Genomic DNA, 22,357 nt, shown 5'->3' with positions numbered 1-22,357 from the left:
GAGCTGCACAGCACAGCTCCGTATACTGTAAAGTGACCACGACTAGAGGAAGAAAAAACCAGCTCACCCTTTCAGGAGATTAGAGTATCAGCCAGAACGGTGCACGGACTTTTGGTAGTTAGACCTTGTTACCACGAGGTTCAGGGAGAGGAAGATAATCCAGCATCCAGTTCCAGAAATTAAAAACATCAATTTTTATTCAGAAAAAAGTTAAAATTCCATGTTCCATTAAAAACGCATCATAGCAGGTGTAAAATGGATACGCGTTTCGGACGTATGTGTCCTTAGTCTAGATAAGGACACATACGTCCGAAACGCATATCCATTTTACACCTGCTATGATGCGTTTTTAATGGAACATGGAATTTTAACTTTTTCCTGAATAAAAATTGATGTTTTAAATTTCTGGAACTGGATGCTGGATTATCTTCTCCCTGTAAAGTGACCACGACTGTGTATTGCATGTCCTCCCCCATTTGAATCAATAGCGAGTGGATGTGCAGTACTTGGCCGCGGCCACTATTCTTTTAACAGAGCTGGTTTAATGGTTGAAGTTCCCTTTACAGCTAGTTGCTGAGGCACTGCTGTACAGTAATAAAATTGCAAAAACAGATTAGCTTTGCAGCTCCCTTCATTCTCAGGATTGGTGGAAATCCCAGAGTTAAAAAAAAAGGAAAAACAAAATAAGATATGCCATAACTTAATAAAATGGGAACATTTGTTTAAAGGGAACCTGTCACATTGTACTCTAATGTGTGGACAGAACAATATAGATGAGGAGAAGCTAAGCAGAATGATATTTGGGTTTGCTGACACAAGATTCAGTATAATGCACTGCTGTGCCACAGTGCCCCTCAATCTGACAGTCCAGCAATCCGGCCACCAGAGTTCACACTCGGTTCACACTGCTATCAGTGAACGCAGATGAACTTGCTGCCAGATTGCAGAACTGTTAGGTTGCGGAACACGGCTGCACAGCAGTCCGGCATCTGCCAGCGGGTTCCACTGAGTTCACGGAGGGCAGCAGGGGAGCACCCGAGTGTGAACTCTGGTGACCTGACTGCCAAATTGCAGGACACAGCAGCATAGTCCGGTAGCTGTGAGGCCCGGTAACCTTGAAGGAGCCTTTAAGGGAGCTGTTAATATTCGTGGAGTTACCAGCTGTTGTAATACTTGAAGGCTGTGAACTCGGGTGAGAAATTAATGTCAATAGCACCTTTAGAAATATATTTATGTAGAAAAATGATGACAAGTTCAGTGCTTATTTCACTTGCTATATGTGTCCAGGCAAAGGTGGAAACCTGGTGCAGTCTTTTTCTAGTTAGTTCAGCCATTTTCATGCACACACCTTTGTAACTTTCACGTTCTGGAACAACTTGCAGCTACCTGAAAGGAATCATCTGATCATACAGAGTTTAATACGGGCGTCACACGAGGCGATCTATCCTGCGATAGATCGTCGGGGTCACGGTTTTCGTGACGCACATCCGGCTTCGTTGGCGACGTTGTCCCGTGTGACACCTACGAGCGATCGCAAATCGGTGAGAAATCGGGTATCATGTACTCCTCGTTTATTTTTAAAAAATCGTTTATTTTACTTTGCACAGGTTGTTCATCGTACCAGGGGTAGCACACATCGCACTGTGTGCACCCCGGGAACGATGAACACAGCTTACCTGCGTCCCGCGGCACCCGCCGGCTATGCGGAAGGAAGGAGGTGGGTTGGATGTTTACGTCCCGCTCATCTCCGCCCCTCCGCTTCTATTGGCCGGCTGCTGTGTGACGTCACTGTGACGCCAAACGTCTCACCCCCTTCAGGAAGTGGATGTTCGTCGCTCAGCATGTAAGTACGTGTGACGGGGGTTAAATGACTTTGTGCGACACGGACAGCGATTTGCCCGTGACGCACAAATGACGAGGGCGGGTACGATCGCACGATAGATCGTACCGTGTGAAGCCCGCATAACTCTCTTAGCTCTCCCTGGCAATCAATCATGGATTAGAAATTCTCTCTATCCATGACTAGAGTTGAGCGATGTTCGAGGCTCGAGGTTTGCCAATTTCATGTTTGAGTGATTTTGGGGGGTGTTCGAGCTTGAGCTCGAACTCGAGCTTTTTGCTAAAAGCTCGACAGTTCGAGTTACGTTCGAGAAGAGTTCGATCAACAAAAACGTGGCTTTTCACAGTAAGGCTATGTGCACACATTGCTATCTGCATGCGTCCTGCGTCCCCAGCACAATCCCTTTCTCTTTCCTACTCACCGATCACGGGCGTCTCGCTGCACGGCTGTCACAAATCTGCGGCGTCTTTTCCGCTTTAGAAAATGGCTGCCACTTCATTATTCAATCAGGTATTCTGTGCTTTCCCCGCCCACCAGCGCCCATGATTGGTTGCAGTCAGACACGCACCCACGATGAGTGACAGCTGTCTCACTGCAACCAATCACAGCCGCCAGCGGGCGGGTCTATATCGTGCAGTAAAATAAATAAATAATAATAATAAAAAAAAAATGCGGTTCCCCCATATTTGATACCAGCCAGGATAAAGCCACACCGCTGGAGGCTGGTATTGTTAGGATGGGGAGCGCCACGGTATGGGGAGCCCACCACCCTAACAATATCAGCAGTCAGCCACCCGGAATTGCCGCATCCATTAGATGCGACAGTCCCGGGACTCCACCCAGCTCATCCCGAATTGCCCTGGTGCGGTGGCAATCGGGGTAATAATGAGTTTAATCATGCCAGGCGTCTCCCCGAGACACCTTCCTTGGTTAAACTGAAAGTGAAAGTAAAGAAACACACACGGAAAAATCCTTTATTTGGAATAAAAGACAAAAAAACACCCTCTTTTACCAGTCTATTAATCCCCAAATACACATCCAGGTCCGACGTAATCCACACGACACTGTCAGCTCTGCTATATGAAGATGCAGCAGCACCGTAGAACACGATCGCGCTGTGTCCTCTCCATGTAGCAATGAAGTGAATCGCGCTGTCACCAGAGACTTCACTCTGCAATGCAGACGTCAAGATTACCAAATCTGCCTATCTTTATCATTAGAGGTAGTAGTTCAGTGGATAGAGCGCTCGCCTAAGAAGCATAACTTTGCGAGTTCTAGTCCCGGTCAAGAATTTAATTTTTTTTTTAATTTTAAATTATAATTATGATATATTTATAATTATAATTTAATTTAATTATGCACGGAGAGGAGAAGCCGGACATCAGCTGTGAGCCGCGGGACACACCTCTAAAATCGGAGCAGTTCACAGAATGAGGCTGCATTGCTCTCTCCTCTCTCTCTCTCTGTCTTTCTCTCTCTTTCTCTCTCACTCTTTTTCTCACTTTCTCTCTCTCGCTCTCCCTCTGTCTCTCCCTCTCTGTCTCTCTTTTTCTCTCTCTTTTTCTTTCTCTCTCTCTTTCTCTCTCTCTCTCTTTTTCTCTCCTTCTCTCTCTCTTTCTCCCTCTCTCTCTCCCTCTGTCTCTCTCTCTGTCTCTCTCTCTTTTTCTCTCTCTCTCTCTTTCGGCTTAGGGCCAGTTGATAATATACAGCTAGCCCTAACCCCATTATTACCCAGCGAGCCACCCGTCACCAGGGCAGCTGGAAGAGTTGGATACAGCGCCAGAAGATGGCGCTTCTATGAAAGCGCCATTTTCTGGGGCGGCTGCAGACTGCAATTCGCAGCAGGGGGGCCCAGAAGGCTTGGGCACCCTGAGCTATGGATTCCAATCCCCAGCTGCCTAGTTGTACCTAGCTGGACACAAAAATTGGGCGAAGCCCACGTCACTTTTTTTTATTTCATGTAATTCATGAAATAATTAAAAAAAAAAAGGGCTTCCCTATAGTTTTGGTTCCCAGCCAGGTACAAATAGGCAGCTGGGGGTTGGGGGCAGCCCATAGCTGCCTGCTGTACCTGGCTAGCATACAAAAACATGGCGAAGCCCACATAATTTTTTTGGGGGGCAAAAAACGCCTGCATATAGTCCTGGATGGAGTATGCTGAGCCTTGTAGTTCTGCAGCTGCTGTCTGTCTGTATGGAGGAGAGCAGACAGGAGCTGCAGAATGACAAGGCTCAGCATGCTCCATTCACTAGTGTACGCAGGAGAGCAGACAGCAGCTTCAGAACTACAAGGCTCAGCATACTCCATCCAGGACTGTATGCAGGAGTTTTTTGCCCACCAAAAAAATGACGTGGGCTTCGCCATATTTTTGTATGCTAGCCAGGTACAGCAGGCAGGTACGGCTGCCCCCAACCCCCAGCTGCCCATTTGTACCCGTCTGGGAACAAAAAAAATAGGGAAGCCCTTTTTTTAATTATTTCATGAATTTCATTAAATAATTAAACAAAAAAATCGACATGAGCTTCGCTCCATTTCCATGTCCAGCCAGGTACAACTAGGCAGCTGGGGATTGGAATCTTCAGCACAGGTTAGCCCGAGCTTTCTGGGCCCCTCTGCTGCGAATTGCAGTCCGCAGTCACCCCAGAAAATGGCGCTTTCCTGGTGACGGGTGGCTTGTTGGGTAATAATGAGTTAATATTAGCTTTGTTTTACTAGCTAGTATTAAGTCAGAGATTCTTACTGTCAGGCAAGTTTGACCCGGCCATTAAGAATCTCCAATAAAGGGTTAAAAAAAAGACACCACACAGAGAAAAAATACTTTAATAGAAATAAATACACAGACACACTTAGAGACTCCATGTTCATTACTCCCGCGTATCCCTCCACGATCCATGGTTTTCTGTCTTTTTTCTCCTTCAACCCATGCAGCTCTGCTACATCAGACAGCGCTGCATGGGAGGAAGACGCTGCTTCCCGTGCAGTCTATATCACTCAGTGAGTTAGCAGCAGCTGCGTGCTGTAAGCGGTGACATCACCGCTGACAGGTGCGTTGCTATAGCAACGGTGATCTTCGTTATTGACTGGCTCTGGCAGCCGGTGAATAACGGAACGGGGAAGCAGAACGGGGAGCCGACCATGTGCCAGAGCATCTCGCCGGTACATGGGGATGCACAAACGAGCAACGCGTACCGGAGAGATGCACTGACAGGACCTTGCAATGAAGTCTAGCCATGTGACCAGTCTGTAGCCAATGAAATAATAGACACGTGACTGGTCACATGCTTTTTTTGACGTCACGGAAGGTCCTATCATCAGTGCTGGTTATTGGGAGGACGCAGCGATTATCGGAAGGAAAAGCGGCGGGAGACAGAGTGCAGGACGCGTCGCAGGGACAGGTAAGTGTAATGGCAATGTTTATTAACTGTATGTGTACATTTATAATGTGTTTTTATGTGTTTGCCTGCCATTGGTTTCAATGGGGCTCGAGAGGTTCGTCGAACCGTTCGACGAACCAAACTCGAGCCTTCAGAGGCTCACTCATCTCTATCCAGGACCCCTCATTGGGATATACTGGAATAGAGGATTTCATAAAGGTTGCAAAATAGAAAGCAGACAGGTTCACCCTCATAACACACTCAGTATTTGTCAATGTCATCGGCAAATATCCTAAATGATTTAATAAGCTCATGTAACTTTACATTTAGCGTTTGCACCCTGTTTCGGCTGTACCCCATTGTTAAAGTGCCACTGTCCAATTGATTTTGCTAACGAATGTGCTTATAAATTCCTGTATACCTTAGTTCCCTTAACCTGACCTGACTTTTTTTAGCTGAATAGAATTTTTCTAAATTTAGAGGAACAGTGCTGTATTTTCATTAAGTGGAATGTTAAGAAATAAACGTTCCATAACTATATAAGCTGCAATGTCAGCATAACAAGAATTTAAGGTATACTAACACACAATATCAATTTCATAGAATTGCAGAAAAAAAAAGAAAAATCGTGCCAAAGCCACAAAAGTGTAAGACATTAAATATAAACACACACATCCATGGAAGTCAGTGAAATGTAAATTCAGGTCAGCTTCTCTGGATTCTTTTATCCTATAGTATTATTAATAGTTACTTAACATGTGTAATATAAATGTTTAAACTCATCCATAACTAATTTTTCTGAAAGTCTTGTAGAATAATAGCATTCTTCCATCCTCTATATGAAAAAAATGTAATACAAAAATACATTTTTAACCTATCATAACATCCATGTGTAAAAAGCATGATCTCCATCATATACAGAATTCTCCCTAATGGTATGATTGGGATGGTGAACTATGCCATGTAAGTTAATGTTATAACTTTGGGGTGACTTACTGTATAAACATAATTAATTCTTTACGTTTACTACATATTGTAATAAGTGTGCTAAGTATTAAAATACGGGGGACCCTACTCCATTTTTTCCAATTATTTAATTATTTTTATACTCCCTTTTGGGGACTAGAGACAGGTAGTGGGAGAGCAACGATGATTTAATGAGCAAACCCAGAAGCAGTGTGATAGCCGCTCGGAAAATCGGTAAATATAACTGTCCTGGTGTAATCCTCGTTTTGTTCCTTTTGCAGCCCCCTAGCTCTTACTAACACCTTTTTATAGCACACACAAGTTCGGGTTCCCATAGACTTATATGAGGTTTGGGGTCTGGTCTCAAGATCAGGTTCAAGTCTGGTCCCGAACTAGAGTTGTTTTTTTTTTTAAGTCTGTCGGACGCGCCGAAACCAAACATCTGAGGGATCGCCCATCTCTAGTGCCAATATTTTTACTGACACATTGGAAAACCAAGTAAATCATTACGATTTTAAATGATCTCTTCAGTGCTCAAATTTCGGATATGAAAATATTATCTGCATTCACTGTGAACTATTAAATGATCATAACTACATTTATAAGAATCTGTACAAGTTTCTTTAGAGGACACATCAAATTTTCTTAACAGACGAAAGAAAAATAGTGAACTTTTTTTGTAAAAAAACCCAAAACAATCCCAATATCTCTGGCCAGTTAGCAACCCTCAATGTCACTTCCATTCTTGTGAAACTTACTCCACTGCACTAAGAGCAAAAACAAGAATATATACAGTAAATATTATGGCTGCTCAGGTGTTTACTTTTCACAGTTTTGTTGCTCCAATGAGAAACGCACTCTGGCAGAAAAATGCATAAAAAAAATGCATGTGTTTTGTTGCGCTTTGGTGCGTTTTTGTCTTTTGGATTTTTCGTAGACTTTGTTGGGCAGGTCATACATGCAGTTTAGGACCACAAACTGCACCCAAATCTGCACCAAAAAAGCAGCAAAAACGCAGCAAAAAAAAAAGCAGCGTGTACACAAGGCAAGGTACACAATGAGTAAATAAATCTGTTCTCAATATTGAAGGTGACAGACATATCTGTGCTACATGTACAAATTATTATTATTATTTATTATTATAGCACCATTTATTCCATGGCGCTTTACAAGTGAAAGAGGGTATACGTACAACAATCATTAACAGTACAAAACAGACTGGTATAGGAGGAGAGAGGACCCTGCCCGCGAGGGCTCACAGTCTACAAGGGATGGGTGATGGTACAATAGGTGAGGTAAGAGCTGGTTGCGCAGTGGTGTACTGGACTGAGGGCTATTGTAGGTTGTAGGCTTGTTGGAAGAGGTGGGTCTTGAGGTATCACAAATATATCGCTCTCTACATTAGTTGGATTTGTGTATGTGGACGCATGTGTATAAATAGATTTTCACAAGTGGTCAGCATGGCAAATTTGTCAAACTGACTTGAAAAGTGGCAATGTTGCGTATACAGTTCAAAATCCTGCCTCCAGTTTATTCAGAATCATTGCAGTTTAGAAAATGAAACCTAATTAATGAATTGTTGCTTTAAAACATACGATCATGTCATTTCTCATATATTTTCTTTACATATAAATTTAAATTACTAAAAATATGTCTGGTGTTTGGTGTTTTTAAGTGACTATTTAAGTTTCCACAAAGACCACAAAAGGAGATATCGTACATTTGTAGATTTTTCCTGCCTTCTGTAGCTCACAACAGCTTTGCTGTGTAGCCTGAGACAAAGTCAACAGAGCTCTGTAACTTCTGGAACCTTAAGATAAGCAGGATGGAAACATTACACACTATGAACTATAGGATTATTAGGGCATCTCCCCTGTCACGCTCTAGATGCTGTGGAACGGGTCAGTAACTGCCTACTGGAGACTGTAATATCTGTGACATTTCTCTGCCCATTAGTTTCCATTCATTGCAAGTCTTGTAAAGTACACACCCTACTGCCCTGGTTATACAGACATTCAAATGTCAGGTTTCTTTGTGTGTACAAAAGCTATTTGTGTTTTTCAGGATAGAACTCATACCTGTAATAGTCAGCGGGGCCGTTCACATGCCTGTGAGACATGTCTAATCCAAGTGTTAAATCAAAATGATCAATGCAATTCTAAGGATCCGTGAAAAATTCGGACAGCACACGGATGTGGTCTGATTTTCACCGACTGATGGAGAAGGTGAACAAACCTATTTTTTCATATACGAGAAAAACTGATTAAAATTGGACCAAACTCTGAAGAAACTCAGATGACACTAAAAAAAAATCTGATAAAACTGTTATGAAAATAACTGATGCAACTCGGCTTGTTTCCCTAGTATATGAAAAAACTGAGGTGTGAAAGAGCCCTAACATTGTTTTTAGCGCATGACAAAACCATATCAAAGTACTCTAAGTGCCAAATTACAAATCATTAAGGGGTTTTCCCATGAACAAGGCTCATTGTAATCAATAGATCTTAGAATAATAATAAGTTCCTCAATTGGATGTGTTTAATAAAGTGTGCCTGTGCTGAAATATCCTTATATATGTGTCCCTGCTATGTACTGTGTAATGGCTGTCATGGTCGAAACATTTTCTGTACCCTAAATGTTACCAACAAAACCCTTAAATTATGTCTTACAAAATCAGCCTCCACTCAGGTCCATCATCTGTCACTGGAAATATTGGGGGATTCCCACATCACTGGTAGAGCAAAGGCTCTAGAAAAGCAACAAGGCTCCCACCCCTCAAAATCCAGTGAAATCTACGGTCGTAAATCCAAATGCTTCCAAACCCCCTGTGAATAAACCTCCATAAGCAACCCCATGCCTGGCATTATTGTAGCCCGAAGAACTCAATTAACAATTTGCGGGGTGCATGTCTCCAGAAGCACAGGTTGGGCACCATGAATGGTCACTTGGCTGGCATGTTTGCAATTTTCCAGAAACAAAATCACAGAGTGGATGGTACAAAATAGTCACTGCAACTGTAAATTCATTCATTGTGAGGTGCAATTTCTACAATGTAGTCACTTTTGGGGGTGTCTGCAAAATCTGTGCTTGAAAAGCCAAATAGTGCTCCTTCCTTCTGAGCCCTAACGTGGTTTCTGAGGTTACGGGGGGCACTACCGCATCCTGGAGGTATTCTGCAATAAATTGTGGGGTTGAGTTTCACCTTTAAACCCTTGTAAAACTGACATTTATTAATTTAATTTATGTGGAATCTACTATCCATAAGTTAAAGGTATGTTTTTCGGAACATATTAGAGATGCGGTACCAAAAATAAAGGAAATATCAAGATCAATGTCTGTTTTATCTAGACATTTCCATGGTGTGCAAGGAGGTAATGTTGAAACACTAATGGTGCATGGCATTGAGAGGGTTAATTTGCCCCTGAGAGGGGTTGACTGGACGTATTTGGTTAGGAAGTGTGAGGCTAAATGGATACTTAGAATGAATTGTCGCATACCTGCTGGATTAAATTATCAGAATGATTTGGCATACGTATATTAAAGATAACCTATGTATTAAATGTAAAGAAATTTGTGCCTATTCTTCTGATTGCAGGTAGTGAAAATTTAATGATGTGCCTGTGAGCAACTTCGAGTTAATGATATTGAATGCCTACATGTGTGTTCTTCATTTTCAATATAATCTTGTCATGATTAAGGGCCAAGTTTTTGGGTTCTGAAACGTGTAGAAGTTCCTACTTTTAAAATCTCACTAGGTTTTTATATACTTGGTTTTTGCAATAAAGAAGGTTTTTTGTATCTCCTGAGTATGTGCTGTTTTTTTTCCACTTTTTTATGCAAAATTGACATTTGCAGCTAATAAAATTTATTACATTTTTAACACTAACATGTTATATTTTGATATCTAATATTATAAAATACTGTGAGGCACCTGTGCGATCAAAATACTCACTACAACCCTAGACGAATTCCTTCAGCAATGAAGTTTCTAATATGTGGTCACTTTTGGGGGTTTCTGCTGATTTGGCACCTCAGGGACTCGGTTAATGCAGCCCACAATCTGTAACAGAATCTGCATTCTAAAAGCCAACTAGAGCTCCTTCCCATCCCATTCTCGCCGTGTGCTCAACCAGTAGCGTACTGCCACTTGTGGAGTACTACCACGTTTGATAAAACCACATAACACCACATGTCAATTTTCTCCTATTATTCCTCATGTAAATTATAAATTTGATGTAAAAACAGAATTTTAGTGGAAAAATGTACAATTTTTTGTTTTCACATCTAAATGCTATAGAGTTTTGTGAATACCCTGCAGCTTAAAAATTCTCAGTACACCACTAGACCAACTCGTTTAGGGGTGTAGTTTCAAAGATGGGGTCTTTTGTGGAGGTTTTCTAATGTTTTGGCATGTCAAAGGCGACATGGCATCCACAATCTATTCCAGGCAATTTACAGTCCAAAAATCAAATGGCACTCTTTCCATTCCGAGCCCTGGAGCCAAACAGCAGTTTTTGACCACAGTTATCATCAGATTTGCGAAAAATTGTAAAACAAATTATGGGATCTGTTTTCTATTATCCATTGTGAAAATTACAAATTTGGAGCAAAAGCAACATTTTCATGAAAAAAAATAAAATTTCCAAAATGACAACCTAATGTTATCAAATTCTGTGTAGTACCTGCGGGTTCAAAATGCTCAATATAGCCTTGGATAAGTCCTTGAGGGGTGTAGTTTCCAAAATGAGGTCACTTGTGGGGGCTTCTGCTGTTTAGGCAGATCAGGGGCTCTGCAAATGCAACATGGTGCTCAAAATCTATTTCAACCAAATTTGTGTTCCAAAATTATAATGGTGCTCCTTCCCTTCCGAGCCCTCCCATTTGTCCAAACAGAGGTTTCTGATTACATGTAGGGTATCAGTGCGCTCAGAAGAAACTGCGTAACAAGTTGTGACGTTCATATTGTTATGCTATCCCTTGTAAAAGTTAAAAAATTGGGGCTAAAGCAACATATTAGAGGTTAAATTATTATTTAAGGTAAATACTTTATTGACAGCAGTTTTCAAGTATTTGAGGGTTGCAGTTTTTAAAATGGTATCACTTTTGGGGGGCTTCTGAAATATAGCCCCCTAAAAGTCAATTTAAATCTGAATAGGTCCCTAAAGAAACAGGTTTTGTAAATTTCTTGAAAAAAATATGAAATCGCTGTTAAACATTTAATCCTACCTACATTCTAACAAAATAAATTAAGCCATGAAAAATTATGCAGATACAAAGTAGACATATAGGAACTGTTATTTATTAATTACTTTGTGTGATATAACTCTTTGTTTCATGGGCATAAAAAATGAAAGTTTGAAAATTGCGAAATTTTCAATATTTTCCCCCAAAGTCTGATATTTTCAAAAATAAACTAAAAAGGTTCACACTAGCTTGCCTACTGTCTCCATTGCTCGATTGCCACAAACCACCCACTATATGTGACCTTAGGGCGGCTTTGCACACTACGACATCGCAGGTGCGATGTCGGTGGGGTCAAATCGAAAGTGACGCACACCCGGCGTCACTTGCGATGTCGTAGTGTGTAAATCCTAGATGATACGATGAACGAGCGCAAAAGCGTCGTTATCGTATCATCGGTGCAGGCTCCGACATTTCCATAATGCCGGTGCCGCGACAGGTACGATGTTGTTCCTCGTTCCTGCGGCAGCACACATCGCTGTGTATGAAGCCGCAGGAACGAGGAACATCTCCTTACCTGCCGCCAGCGGCTATGCGGAAGGAAGGAGGTGGGCTGGATGTTTACATCCTGCTCATCTCCGCCCCTCCGCCACCATTGGCCGCCTGTCGTGTGACGTCGCTGTGATGCCGCACGACCCGCCCCCTTAGGAAGGAGGCGGGTCGCCGGCCAGAGCGACGGTCGCAAGCCAGGTGAGTGCATGTGAAGCTGGCATAGCGATAATTATCGCTACGCCAGCTATCACAAGATATCGTACCTGCGACAGGGGCGGGGACTATCACGTGCGACATCGCAGCATCGGCTTGCGATGTCGCAACGTGCAAAGCCCGCCTTACTCTCACTATATCTTCACTGACTCCTTCTAGAATGAACCCTCACCTTCCCTTTCAGCTGAGCCCTCCCAGAATGGGCTAGGCCCAATACTTAATTGTTTCTGTCCCTACTGTCTGTTGCTGTGCAGAACTTCTTTATTAAACATTCTAATATAAATACTATGTATTACACATTATGCATTACAGTAACATTACATCTTATCCTATTACACATTCATTACATTACACAGGAACATCACAATAATTACAAAAGACTCAAGACATTAATCACAGCATATTACATGATGCGACTGGTGTTTTAAATGGTTGGAACATGATAGACGTAAGGGGGCTTTACAGGCTACGATATCGCCCTCGTCGTTTGTGCGTCATGGGCAAATCGCTGTCTGTGGAGCACAATATCGCTAACACCCGTCACACGTACTTACCTTCCTAGCAATGTCGCTGTGGGCGGCGAACATCCTCTTTGTTAAGGGGGAGGTTCATGCGCCGTCACAGCGACGTCACACAGGGGCCGACCAATAGAAGCGGAGGGGCGGAGAACAGCTGCATTAACGACATGCCCACCTCGTTGCTGGAGGACGCAGGTAAGTTGTTGTTCATCGTTCATGGGGTGTCACACGTAACGATGTGTGCTGCCTCAGGAACGACGAACAACCTATGTCCACAACGACCAACGAGATTTTGAAAATGAACGACACACTAACAATCAACGATATGGTGAGTATTTTTGATCGTTAACACTCGCTCGGAGCTGTTACACGCAACGACGTCGCTAACGACGCCGGATGTGCGTCACGAATTCCGTGACCCCGACGACATATCGTCTTACAAATTTTCTGAACAGATCTGATGTGTGCCGCTGTCATTGGAGAGGTGGTTTTAAATTCCCATTTACATGTGCAGCTTTCTCCATTCATTTGTATGGCAATTCTGACAACCACTCCACTGTCGAGACATATGAGGGTCCCGGTGATAGAACCCACATCTACCACACAAAAATGAATAAGATGGGAATACCTCTTTAAGGAACATTCAAGCAGGATATCCAGCAGTCATGTTCCGGTCATATTAAAATCCTAAAATTTTATTCAAAGTTTAAAAATTCCATCCACTCTTAAAGTCCATGTTAAAATCCAATGAACAAAATAGACAAGCAAAAACTATTTTCAGACTGTTTGTCCTTACTCTCTCTTTAAGGAATAGTGGGCATTATTACAGCCCAGAAACCAAATACACCCATGACTGTTCAGTGTTGAGAGATGACTAACACCTAAAGGGATCATTATCTGGCATCCAGTCACACCACTAATTTCAACAAGGACATGTTTAAAAATATAATAACACACGCAGTCCTGCCATGCCAGTAGTTACTTTGGGAAATCTGTGATTGAAGGTTCCTTTAAAACAACACACCTAGCCACCACTGACATTGTTTATATCTTATTCTACGACAACATGAGACATGTTTGATTTCGTAAATAATTGTATGCCCTATATATGACAATCATGACACATTCCTTCTTAGAACTCTAATGTATGCTGACCCTCTGTTATTCCTCCTACAAACGTATGAATATATTGTCAACTGGATGTTCCCAATTGTGGGTTGACCACTCAGTACTGACTGTTGTAGTCTATGTAGGGACACGCTCCTTTGTCTAGGAGAATTGTAACACCCAGACTACTTTTTAAATTTCTGGAAGAAATCACAAAACAGCACAACAGCGAGTTCTATGAAAAGATCATCTGGGATTTTTTATTTAATAAAAAATACAAATATTTGCTAAAATCAATATGTCTCGAGAGCTGATAAGTCTTCTCTATGGTTTCAATCAAGGGTCATTCTCTATAGTAAATGTTACCTGGCTCAGTGGACTTGTGTACTCTGGCAGACCAGAGACTGATGACTGATCCAACTTCTCGATCAGAGTGAACATCTGGTGAAGCTGTGAGGCATACTCTTTGTCACTCTTTGAACGCTGTATCATCCACTTTCTCATACACTCCATCAATTTCAGTTCAGAGTCTTGCAGGCGAAGCAAAGCATTGTGTCCATTGGGACAACTAAATTCAGTCGCAAACCCCATAATTATAAATTAAGATGATCCCTTCTTCACGTGCCGTCAAGTTCACTGCTTCGCTGTAAATATAAAAAAGAAGAAGTTGGTCTCAGGAAGTGAAGAAAATATTATACAATATTATACAATACAATATATAGAGTACACACAGATGAATGGTTTACAAATCATGGATAAACCTAGCTACAATTGTAGAAACTATAATATCCTGTAATGATACGGCAACAACCTAGCATTCTATACAGAAGGATCAATGAACATACAAAATAAAGGATGTTAAAAAAAACAATCATCTGTGAAACAAACTTTGCCAGAGACTTGTACAAGAAGAAGAATTCTGCTCAGGAGCAGCCATCTGTGCCAAAAGTGTCTGCCAAGACTGAAGCACAGCTAACATACGTATAAGTCCTACAGATATGGTACACATTCCCCAGCAGTTAATATACGACATACAGAGAAAAATTCATCTAAATATATTACAGCCTTATTATTATTATTATTATTATTATTACTACACAAAGCACTTAAATATTATAACAGTTTTAATAGTACTATTATATATGGCAGATCCATGGGTCATACAAAAAATGTTTGATTAAAGGGGGTCCCTGCACTACCACTCTCAGTTCTGTAGACCGCAAGGCACACAGCAGGCGATGTAGTGGCCGAGCCACTGGCGCACACATAGGATGTCAGAGTCCCAGTGTGGTGATGTCATCGTGCTGGGAATCTGACATCCTTTCCACGCATCCGCACGTTGCATCTCTTGTGGACCCATCAGGATCCTGGATTAGAGGGTATATGATGTTTTTTATTTTATTCAAAACTTGTTGTGGCATCAGCAACAATGGGGAACCCTCACACAGTGTGGGAGGACCTGAAACAGTGTGGGGGCACTCATATATTGTAGAGACTACTGTTGGGGTCCCTCATAAAGTATTGCCATTATACAGTTTGGGAACTGTGTGGCCATTATAGAGTTTGGGGGCTAATGTTGGGGGTATCATACAGTATGAGAGCTAATTTGGGGGCCATCCGACAGTGTGATGGGCCCTTTTACAGTGTGAGTGGGCCCCTCATATATTGTAGGGACATCTGTGGGGGTCTTTAAAGTGTGGGGGCAATTATACAGTATATGGGATATTGTAGTGGCCATCATAAAAAGCGGACGCTTTTTTTCAGTGTTTTAGGGGAGTTGTGGGCTAATTATATTGTGCATAGGGGTGGTGTAAGGGCATCATACTGTGTATTTGGGAGCTCTGGGCTCATTATGCTGTGTACAGATGAGGTGTAAGAGCATCATACTGTGTATAGGGGAGCTGTACATTTGGGGAGTCTGGACACAATTAAATGTTAAGTAGGCATTTAAGAAACATTATTGTTATAGGGGCACTCAGAGTATTGTGACCATCAGATAGGCACACAGGGTCATTAATATAGGAGTAAAATGTGGGCACTGCTTTCTAGGGCATTTGCACAGGACATTAATATTTTCTAGGGTGGAAGTTCACCATCTAGAGGGCACAAAGGGGGCATTTTACTACAGTGGTGTCAGTATTATATGGGGCAGTAAGAGGAGCCATGTTTTGTACCATACAGTAGGTGCAGTAATAGGGACACATAAGGCAGCAATGGCTCAGTATTGGGGTATCAACGTTTTGAGGAGGGTTTGGGGAGGTTGGAGGTTCTGTAGCTTGGGAATGAATGGTTACGGTGCTGGAAATTTGAGAACTCAAATGTGTCTGTTGTAATCTCTGCAGACGAGTCCTGGTTGGAAGAAGATGTTATGATGGTGTGAGCCAGATGGAAAAGGTGGGAATATTTACCAAATCCATAAGAAAGAACATCAACTGTTTGTCACCATCTATAACTGTGCTGTAATTTCTTATATGTTCTGCAGGACTGGTACCTACCACTATAGCGTCATCCTATGGCAGTAATATCAGTGTTGATCTTTGTGTAGATATTTACAGTATTTTCAGTCACAGCACGGTCATCTGCTGAGGTTCCCCTATACCCACACTAAGGTGCGCCATGATAGTTGTACACAAGGTTATCTGGTTAGGGGCTCACTCAGATGTTTCATCCTTCCCTGAGCTGAACCTCTAGCTACGCGTCTGCAATGTCTGCTCGGCAACAATAGAAAATGTTTTTGAGAAATAGAGGAAATTTAAATATCCCTGAGAATTACATTCTATAGAAATACATCCTCTAGAAGTGAAACTTTTCAATCATTATGTTCATACAGCAACCAATATCATCATCTTCTTCACCAAAAGTCTTGATCAATGGAGACTATCATTTCTGTATGTTTGTAGCTGGTGCAGGGGTAAGTAACTCATTGTTACATTTTGATCAATTAGTATTATCCTGGTGAAGTGAAGGCATTAGGTCTAAACTGGTGAGGGAAATTCACTAAACTATATGTCAGGGTGTACACACATACCAAATGAGATGGCACAGTGGGCAGAACTGTATTTACTTATTTATTTTACTTGGTTATATAGCACGATTAATTCCATAGCACTTTAGACATTATCATTACAGTTGAGCGACCACCTAACTATTCGTACTCTATACCCATAACAAGTACTGTCTAATACTCGTGTATTCATTAGAGTTGAGCGCGGTTCGCGGTCCGAGGTTCTCCAGTTCGCGGCTCGAGTGATTTTGGGGGCTGTTCTAGATCGAACTAGAACTCGAGCTTTTTGCAAAAGCTCGATAGTTCTAGATACGTTCGAGAACGGGTCTAGCAGCAAAAAAACCCAGCTAATTCCTAGCTGGCTTTCCGCTGTAATAGTGTAAGTCACTCTGTGACTCACACTATTATGACATTTCAGTGTATAGTGTGCGGGAACAGCGCATTCAGATCACTGCTGTTTGTATAATGGCGATCGCCATTTTTTTTTTTTTTCCCTTGTCTTCCTTCCCTAAGCGTGCGCGTGTAGTGGGGCGGGCCAGCATGTCAGCCAATCCCAGACACACACACAGCTAAGTGTACTTTTAGCCAGAGAAGCAACGGCATGTGTGATAGGATGTCCATGTCACATGTCCCTGCATTATAAAACCGGACATTTTCCTCCAGCACGCCATAATCTGCCTTCTGCGTCCTTGGTGTCAGACATCACTGGCGCAGCTCCTATCGCCGATACAGCTGTATTGCACTCCATACACAGCGCTGTACAGCATAGGGATAGCACTTTCTATCAGTCCTTTTAAGGGCTCATACCGGCAGGGTCAGAGCCATAGGTGACAGGTCCTGAAAACAGAGTTTAACAGCTACACAAGATGACAGCGTCTGTGTAGCTAAGGTCAGGGATTTCCTCGCTGCATTTCCCCATTAGGAGGGATAGAAAGGCAGGCTTCCTTTCCTCTACCCGGAGACCCACAATCCTGGCACTGTACCCTCCTGCCCTTTGCACACTCAAACTCATTGTTACTAAGCCATTATACTAGCAAACACTGAGTGAACTTAGTGGCATCCTAAACGTGGCTATTGGACTTATGTATTGCCCCAGTAGTGCACAGATATTTGCAGCACGTCTGCCTGCATTGCACACTCAAACTCATTGTAGCTAAGCCATTATACTAGCAAACACTGAGTGTACCTAGTGTCATCCTAAACGTGGCTATTGGACTTCTGTATAGTCCCACTAGTGCAAAGATATTTGCAGCACCTCTGCCTGCATTGCACACTCAAACTCATTGTAGCTAAGCCATTATACTAGCAAACACTGAGTGAACCTAGTGGCATCCTTAACGTGGCTGTTGGACTGCTGTATTGCCCCAGTAGTGCACAGATATTTGCAGCACGTCTGCCTGCATTGCACACTCCAACTCATTGTAGCTAAGCCATTATACTAGCAAACACTGAGTGTACCTAGTGTCATCCTAAACGTGGCTATTGGACTTCTGTATAGTCCCACTAGTGCAAAGATATTTGCAGCACGTCTGCCTGCATTGCACACTCAAACTCATTGTAGCTAAGCCATTATACTAGCAAACACTGAGTGAACCTAGTGGCATCCTAAACGTGGCTATTGGATTTTTGTATAGTCCCACTAGTGCAAAGATATTTGCAGCACGTCTGCCTGCATTGCACACTCAAACTCATTGTAGCTAAGCCATTATACTAGCAAACACTGAGTGAACCTAGTGGCATCCTTAACGTGGCTGTTGGACTGCTGTATTGCCCCAGTAGTGCACAGATATTTGCAGCACGTCTGCCTGCATTGCACACTCCAACTCATTGTAGCTAAGCCATTATACTAGCAAACACTGAGTGAACCTAGTGTCATCCTAAACGTGGCTGTCGCGGGCGGAGGAGGGGACGCCGCGCTCTCTCACTGCTCGGGTCCGGCTGCCGCGGCTGCTGCGGCCTGCCGCTGCTCGGTGGCTCGAGTGATGGGCCGGATCCCGGGGACTCTAGCGGCGCTCCTCACCCGTGAGTGAAAAGGGGATTTGGGTGTGGGGATTGTTTATTGTCCGTGACGCCACCCACGGTTGTGGTGATTGAATGTACACCACCGCTGCTCTGGCTGGGGATCCCGGGAGTGATGGTGTGGAGCAGCCAGTTGTTGTGTTGCCCCTCCGTGGGTAGGGGTTGGTGATCCCGGGGCCCAGTGATGGGGTTGGATGGTGGGCAGGCGGGTAGGGGGGCTGTGGAGGTGCAGGGGCGCAGGGGCAGCGCTGTGCCGCACGGCACGGAGGTACTCACTCAGCCAGTAAACACGACACAGTTCTCGGTAAACAAACGGCTGGTTGGACGGGTCCCTTAGACGGTTGCACTGTTGGTATCCCCTGCAGGTGACGGTGACGGTCTTTTTCCTGCACCTATGTGTTGTTGTTTGGTTGCGATGGGTTCCCACCGGTAACCCGCTCCCCGACTTGGATATGAGCCGGAGGAGCTCCACTCTTGCCCGCAGGCGCTGGCCCTGGGAAACTGGTGCCTTGGCGGTGGCAGTGTCTCCCCTCTACGGTCGGACTGTTGCCTTCAATCGGGACTTAGTTGTTGAGAGACAGTCGTCCCCTTCACTGACGGATTTGGCAAATTATGGCGACTCCTAGCCTTGCCGGGATCCGAAAGGCCCCTGCCCTGGTGCTGACTAATCTTCGTATACCGCTCCGGTACCGCCGGGTCACCACCCGTCCACGGTCCTTTCGGCAACCTCCAATCAGTCTCGCCTGCAGACAGTCACCGCCGTCTGCCAACCTTGCTGTCTCAGTCCGGGGCACACACCCGGACCAACTTCAGGCTTCTTGCTGTCACTTTTCTCTGTTGCTCTCACTTTAGCTCCTCTACCACTTCACTTCACTTCCTTTCACTTTCACTGCCCTAGCTGGACTGCCTGGTTTTCCCGCCTCCAGAGCTGTGAACTCCTCGGTGGGTGGAGCCAACCGCCTGGCCCACCCCCTGGTGTGGACACCAGCTCCTGGAGGAAGGCAACAAGGATTTTCAGTTTGACTTCGGTGTGCCTGCAGGGAATGTGGGGTGCGTGTGGTGTAGTGACCTGTGACCCCTGGCTTGCCCAGGGCGTCACATGGCTATTGGACTTTTGTATAGTCCCACTAGTGCAAAGATATTTGCAGCACGTCTGCCTGCATTGCACACTCAAACTCATTGTAGCTAAGCCATTATACTAGCAAACACTGAGTGAACCTAGTGTCATCCTAAACGTGGCTATTGGACTTCTGTATAGTCCCACTAGTGCAAAGATATTTGCAGCACGTCTGCCTGCATTGCACACTACAACTCATTGTTACTAAGCCATTATACTAGCAAACACTGCTGCCAGTTTAAGGGCCGTAGTTGCATTTTCAGTGATAATTATTGTTGTTTATTCTGCTGTTAATAAAGATAGACCACCGCTGCAATCTACGCCACCTCTCAATTTTTACTACCACATTTTAAGTGCACAATCTTGTCGCAATCAAAATGAGTGGCAAAATGACAGATGCTGGTGGAAAGGGGAAGAGGCGTGTTGGAAAAGGAAAAAAAGGGTTTGTCCGTGGGGAAGGTGGCAAAGCTCCATTAACATCTGCTGAAGATAGACCATCTACCAGCAAAAGTAAGATGTCTACTACTTACCGTGGACAATCCGATGTGCTCCCTTTTTTACGGACACGGACAACTGGAACAAAGGTAGATGATGGCCAAAAAAGGAAAATGCTCGAATGGATCTCAAGTGGTCCAACAAGTGCCCTCTCCGCCACCTCAACTACCGCATCCAAAAAACACCAGTCCTCTGAGTTGTCATCCCAATCAAACTTGCTTTCTCCCAGCTCTGAAGTCTCCATCCACCCTGCACAGTATGGTGGAACTGAGATGGCTGAGTCTGCAGAGCTGTTCATTCACACTATAGCCTGGGAATCAGAGGTCTGCTCCCAAGCTACAGTGAGTACAGAACAGGAAATGGTCTGCAGTGATGCCCAGAACCTTTGTGACTCTGATTCAGGCCGTGAGGACCAAGTTTCTGAGCATAATGTTGACCCTTTGTCACAAACTGTAACACCTGTTGTTATAGACAATGAGGAACATACTGATGACGATGAGACGCAGATACCAGATTGGGATGACAACTTAAATATTCGGTCAGGGCAAGAAGAGGCTCGGTCTGAAAGTGAGGGGAGTGCAAACACAACAATTGATGAGGAAGTTCTAGATCCCACCTACTGTCAACCCACAGTCAGGCACTCGAGGAGGTCAACAGAGGTGGTGGAGGAGGATGCAACTGATGACGAAGTTACCTTGCGCCTTCCTGGACAGAGTCGGAGTACTGGTAGCACGTCTACAACTGCATCCTCAGCCACCACTCTGCCTCTGAGCATTATTCGGGGTGGATCAACAGGTCGCATGGCCTCTAAGCCTTGCCTAGCCTGGTCCTTTTTTGACATAGCAAAAGATCACCCAAATTATGTGATCTGTAAAATTTGTCATGGTTCTCTTAGTAGAGGTCAAAACCTCAGCAGTTTGACAACTTCTTCCATGAATCGTCACATGAATAAATATCATATGTCCCGGTGGGAAGCTCACCGTGCTGCAATGCGGCCTAGCGGAGCGAACCATCCACCGCCTGCCCCTTCCAGTGCATCCGCGCGCTCTTCATCTTCTAAGACTGTGGGGACAGCTGTCACACCTGGTTTTCCACGCACAACTTCCACCACTGTAACCGCAACAGGCAGTTTGCTTGTTAGGTCGTCAGTTGGTTTGGAAGGGGAAACAAGTGCATGTGTACAGCTCTCTCAGACATCGATAGCACTAACGTTGGATGAAGGCGACAACATGTCTCCGCCTGCACTTTCCTCACAAAGCTGCATTTTTCCAGGGACACCCTACTCAACACCGTCTACACACAGTAGCCAGATCTCTGTCCCTCAGATGTGGACAAATAAAAGGCCATTTCCTGCGACCCATGACAAAACTAAGAGGTTGACTTTATCCCTCTGTAAGCTCTTGGCTACCGAAATGCTGCCTTTCCGCCTGGTGGACACACAGGATTTTAGAGACCTTATGTCTGTCGCTGTGCCCCAGTACCAGATGCCCAGTCGCTACTACTTCTCTAAGAAAGGTGTGCCCGCGCTACACCAGCATGTCGCACACAACATCACCGCTTCCTTGAAAAACTCTGTGTGTCAACGGGTGCATTTCACCACCGATACTTGGACCAGTAAGCATGGACAGGGACGTTACATGTCGCTGACTGGGCACTGGGTAACTATGGTGATAGATGGTGAAGGGTCTGCTGCACAAGTCTTGCCGTCCCCACGACTTGTGTGTCAATCCTCTGTCTGTCCAAGTTCCGCCACTGCTTCTGCCTCCTCCACCTCATCTGGGTCCTCCACCTCCGCCCCAAGCCTGCCTGGTCAGGCCACCAGCGTTCTCACTGTGCAGAAGGAATCACGCACCCCTCATTACTATGCTGGCAGCAGAGCGCAACGGCATCAGGCGGTCTTTAGCTTGACATGTCTTGGGAATAAGAGTCACACAGCTGAGGAGTTGTGGTCAGCTCTGCGGTCCGAGTTTA

At 44.1% G+C, this 22,357-nt stretch overlaps 1 protein-coding gene across 3 annotated transcripts in view; it reads right to left on the bottom strand.

The window, feature by feature from the left end:
• The window catches only part of FES (FES proto-oncogene, tyrosine kinase), a 182,190-nt gene that overhangs the window by 135,587 nt on the left and 24,246 nt on the right, over positions 1-22,357 (bottom strand). For all 3 annotated transcript variants that reach the window (XM_075345888.1, XM_075345890.1, XM_075345889.1), the window contains exon 2: positions 14,118-14,395. In XM_075345888.1, coding sequence (XP_075202003.1) covers positions 14,118-14,342 — 225 coding nt within the window. In that variant the 5' untranslated portion in view covers positions 14,343-14,395. The remainder of the gene's footprint in view (positions 1-14,117; positions 14,396-22,357) is intronic.

The sequence above is a fragment of the Anomaloglossus baeobatrachus genome, chromosome 4 (assembly GCF_048569485.1).
Source record: "Anomaloglossus baeobatrachus isolate aAnoBae1 chromosome 4, aAnoBae1.hap1, whole genome shotgun sequence".
Taxonomy (NCBI): Eukaryota; Metazoa; Chordata; class Amphibia; order Anura; family Aromobatidae; genus Anomaloglossus; species Anomaloglossus baeobatrachus.
This window is presented reverse-complemented; position numbering and strand designations above follow the sequence as displayed.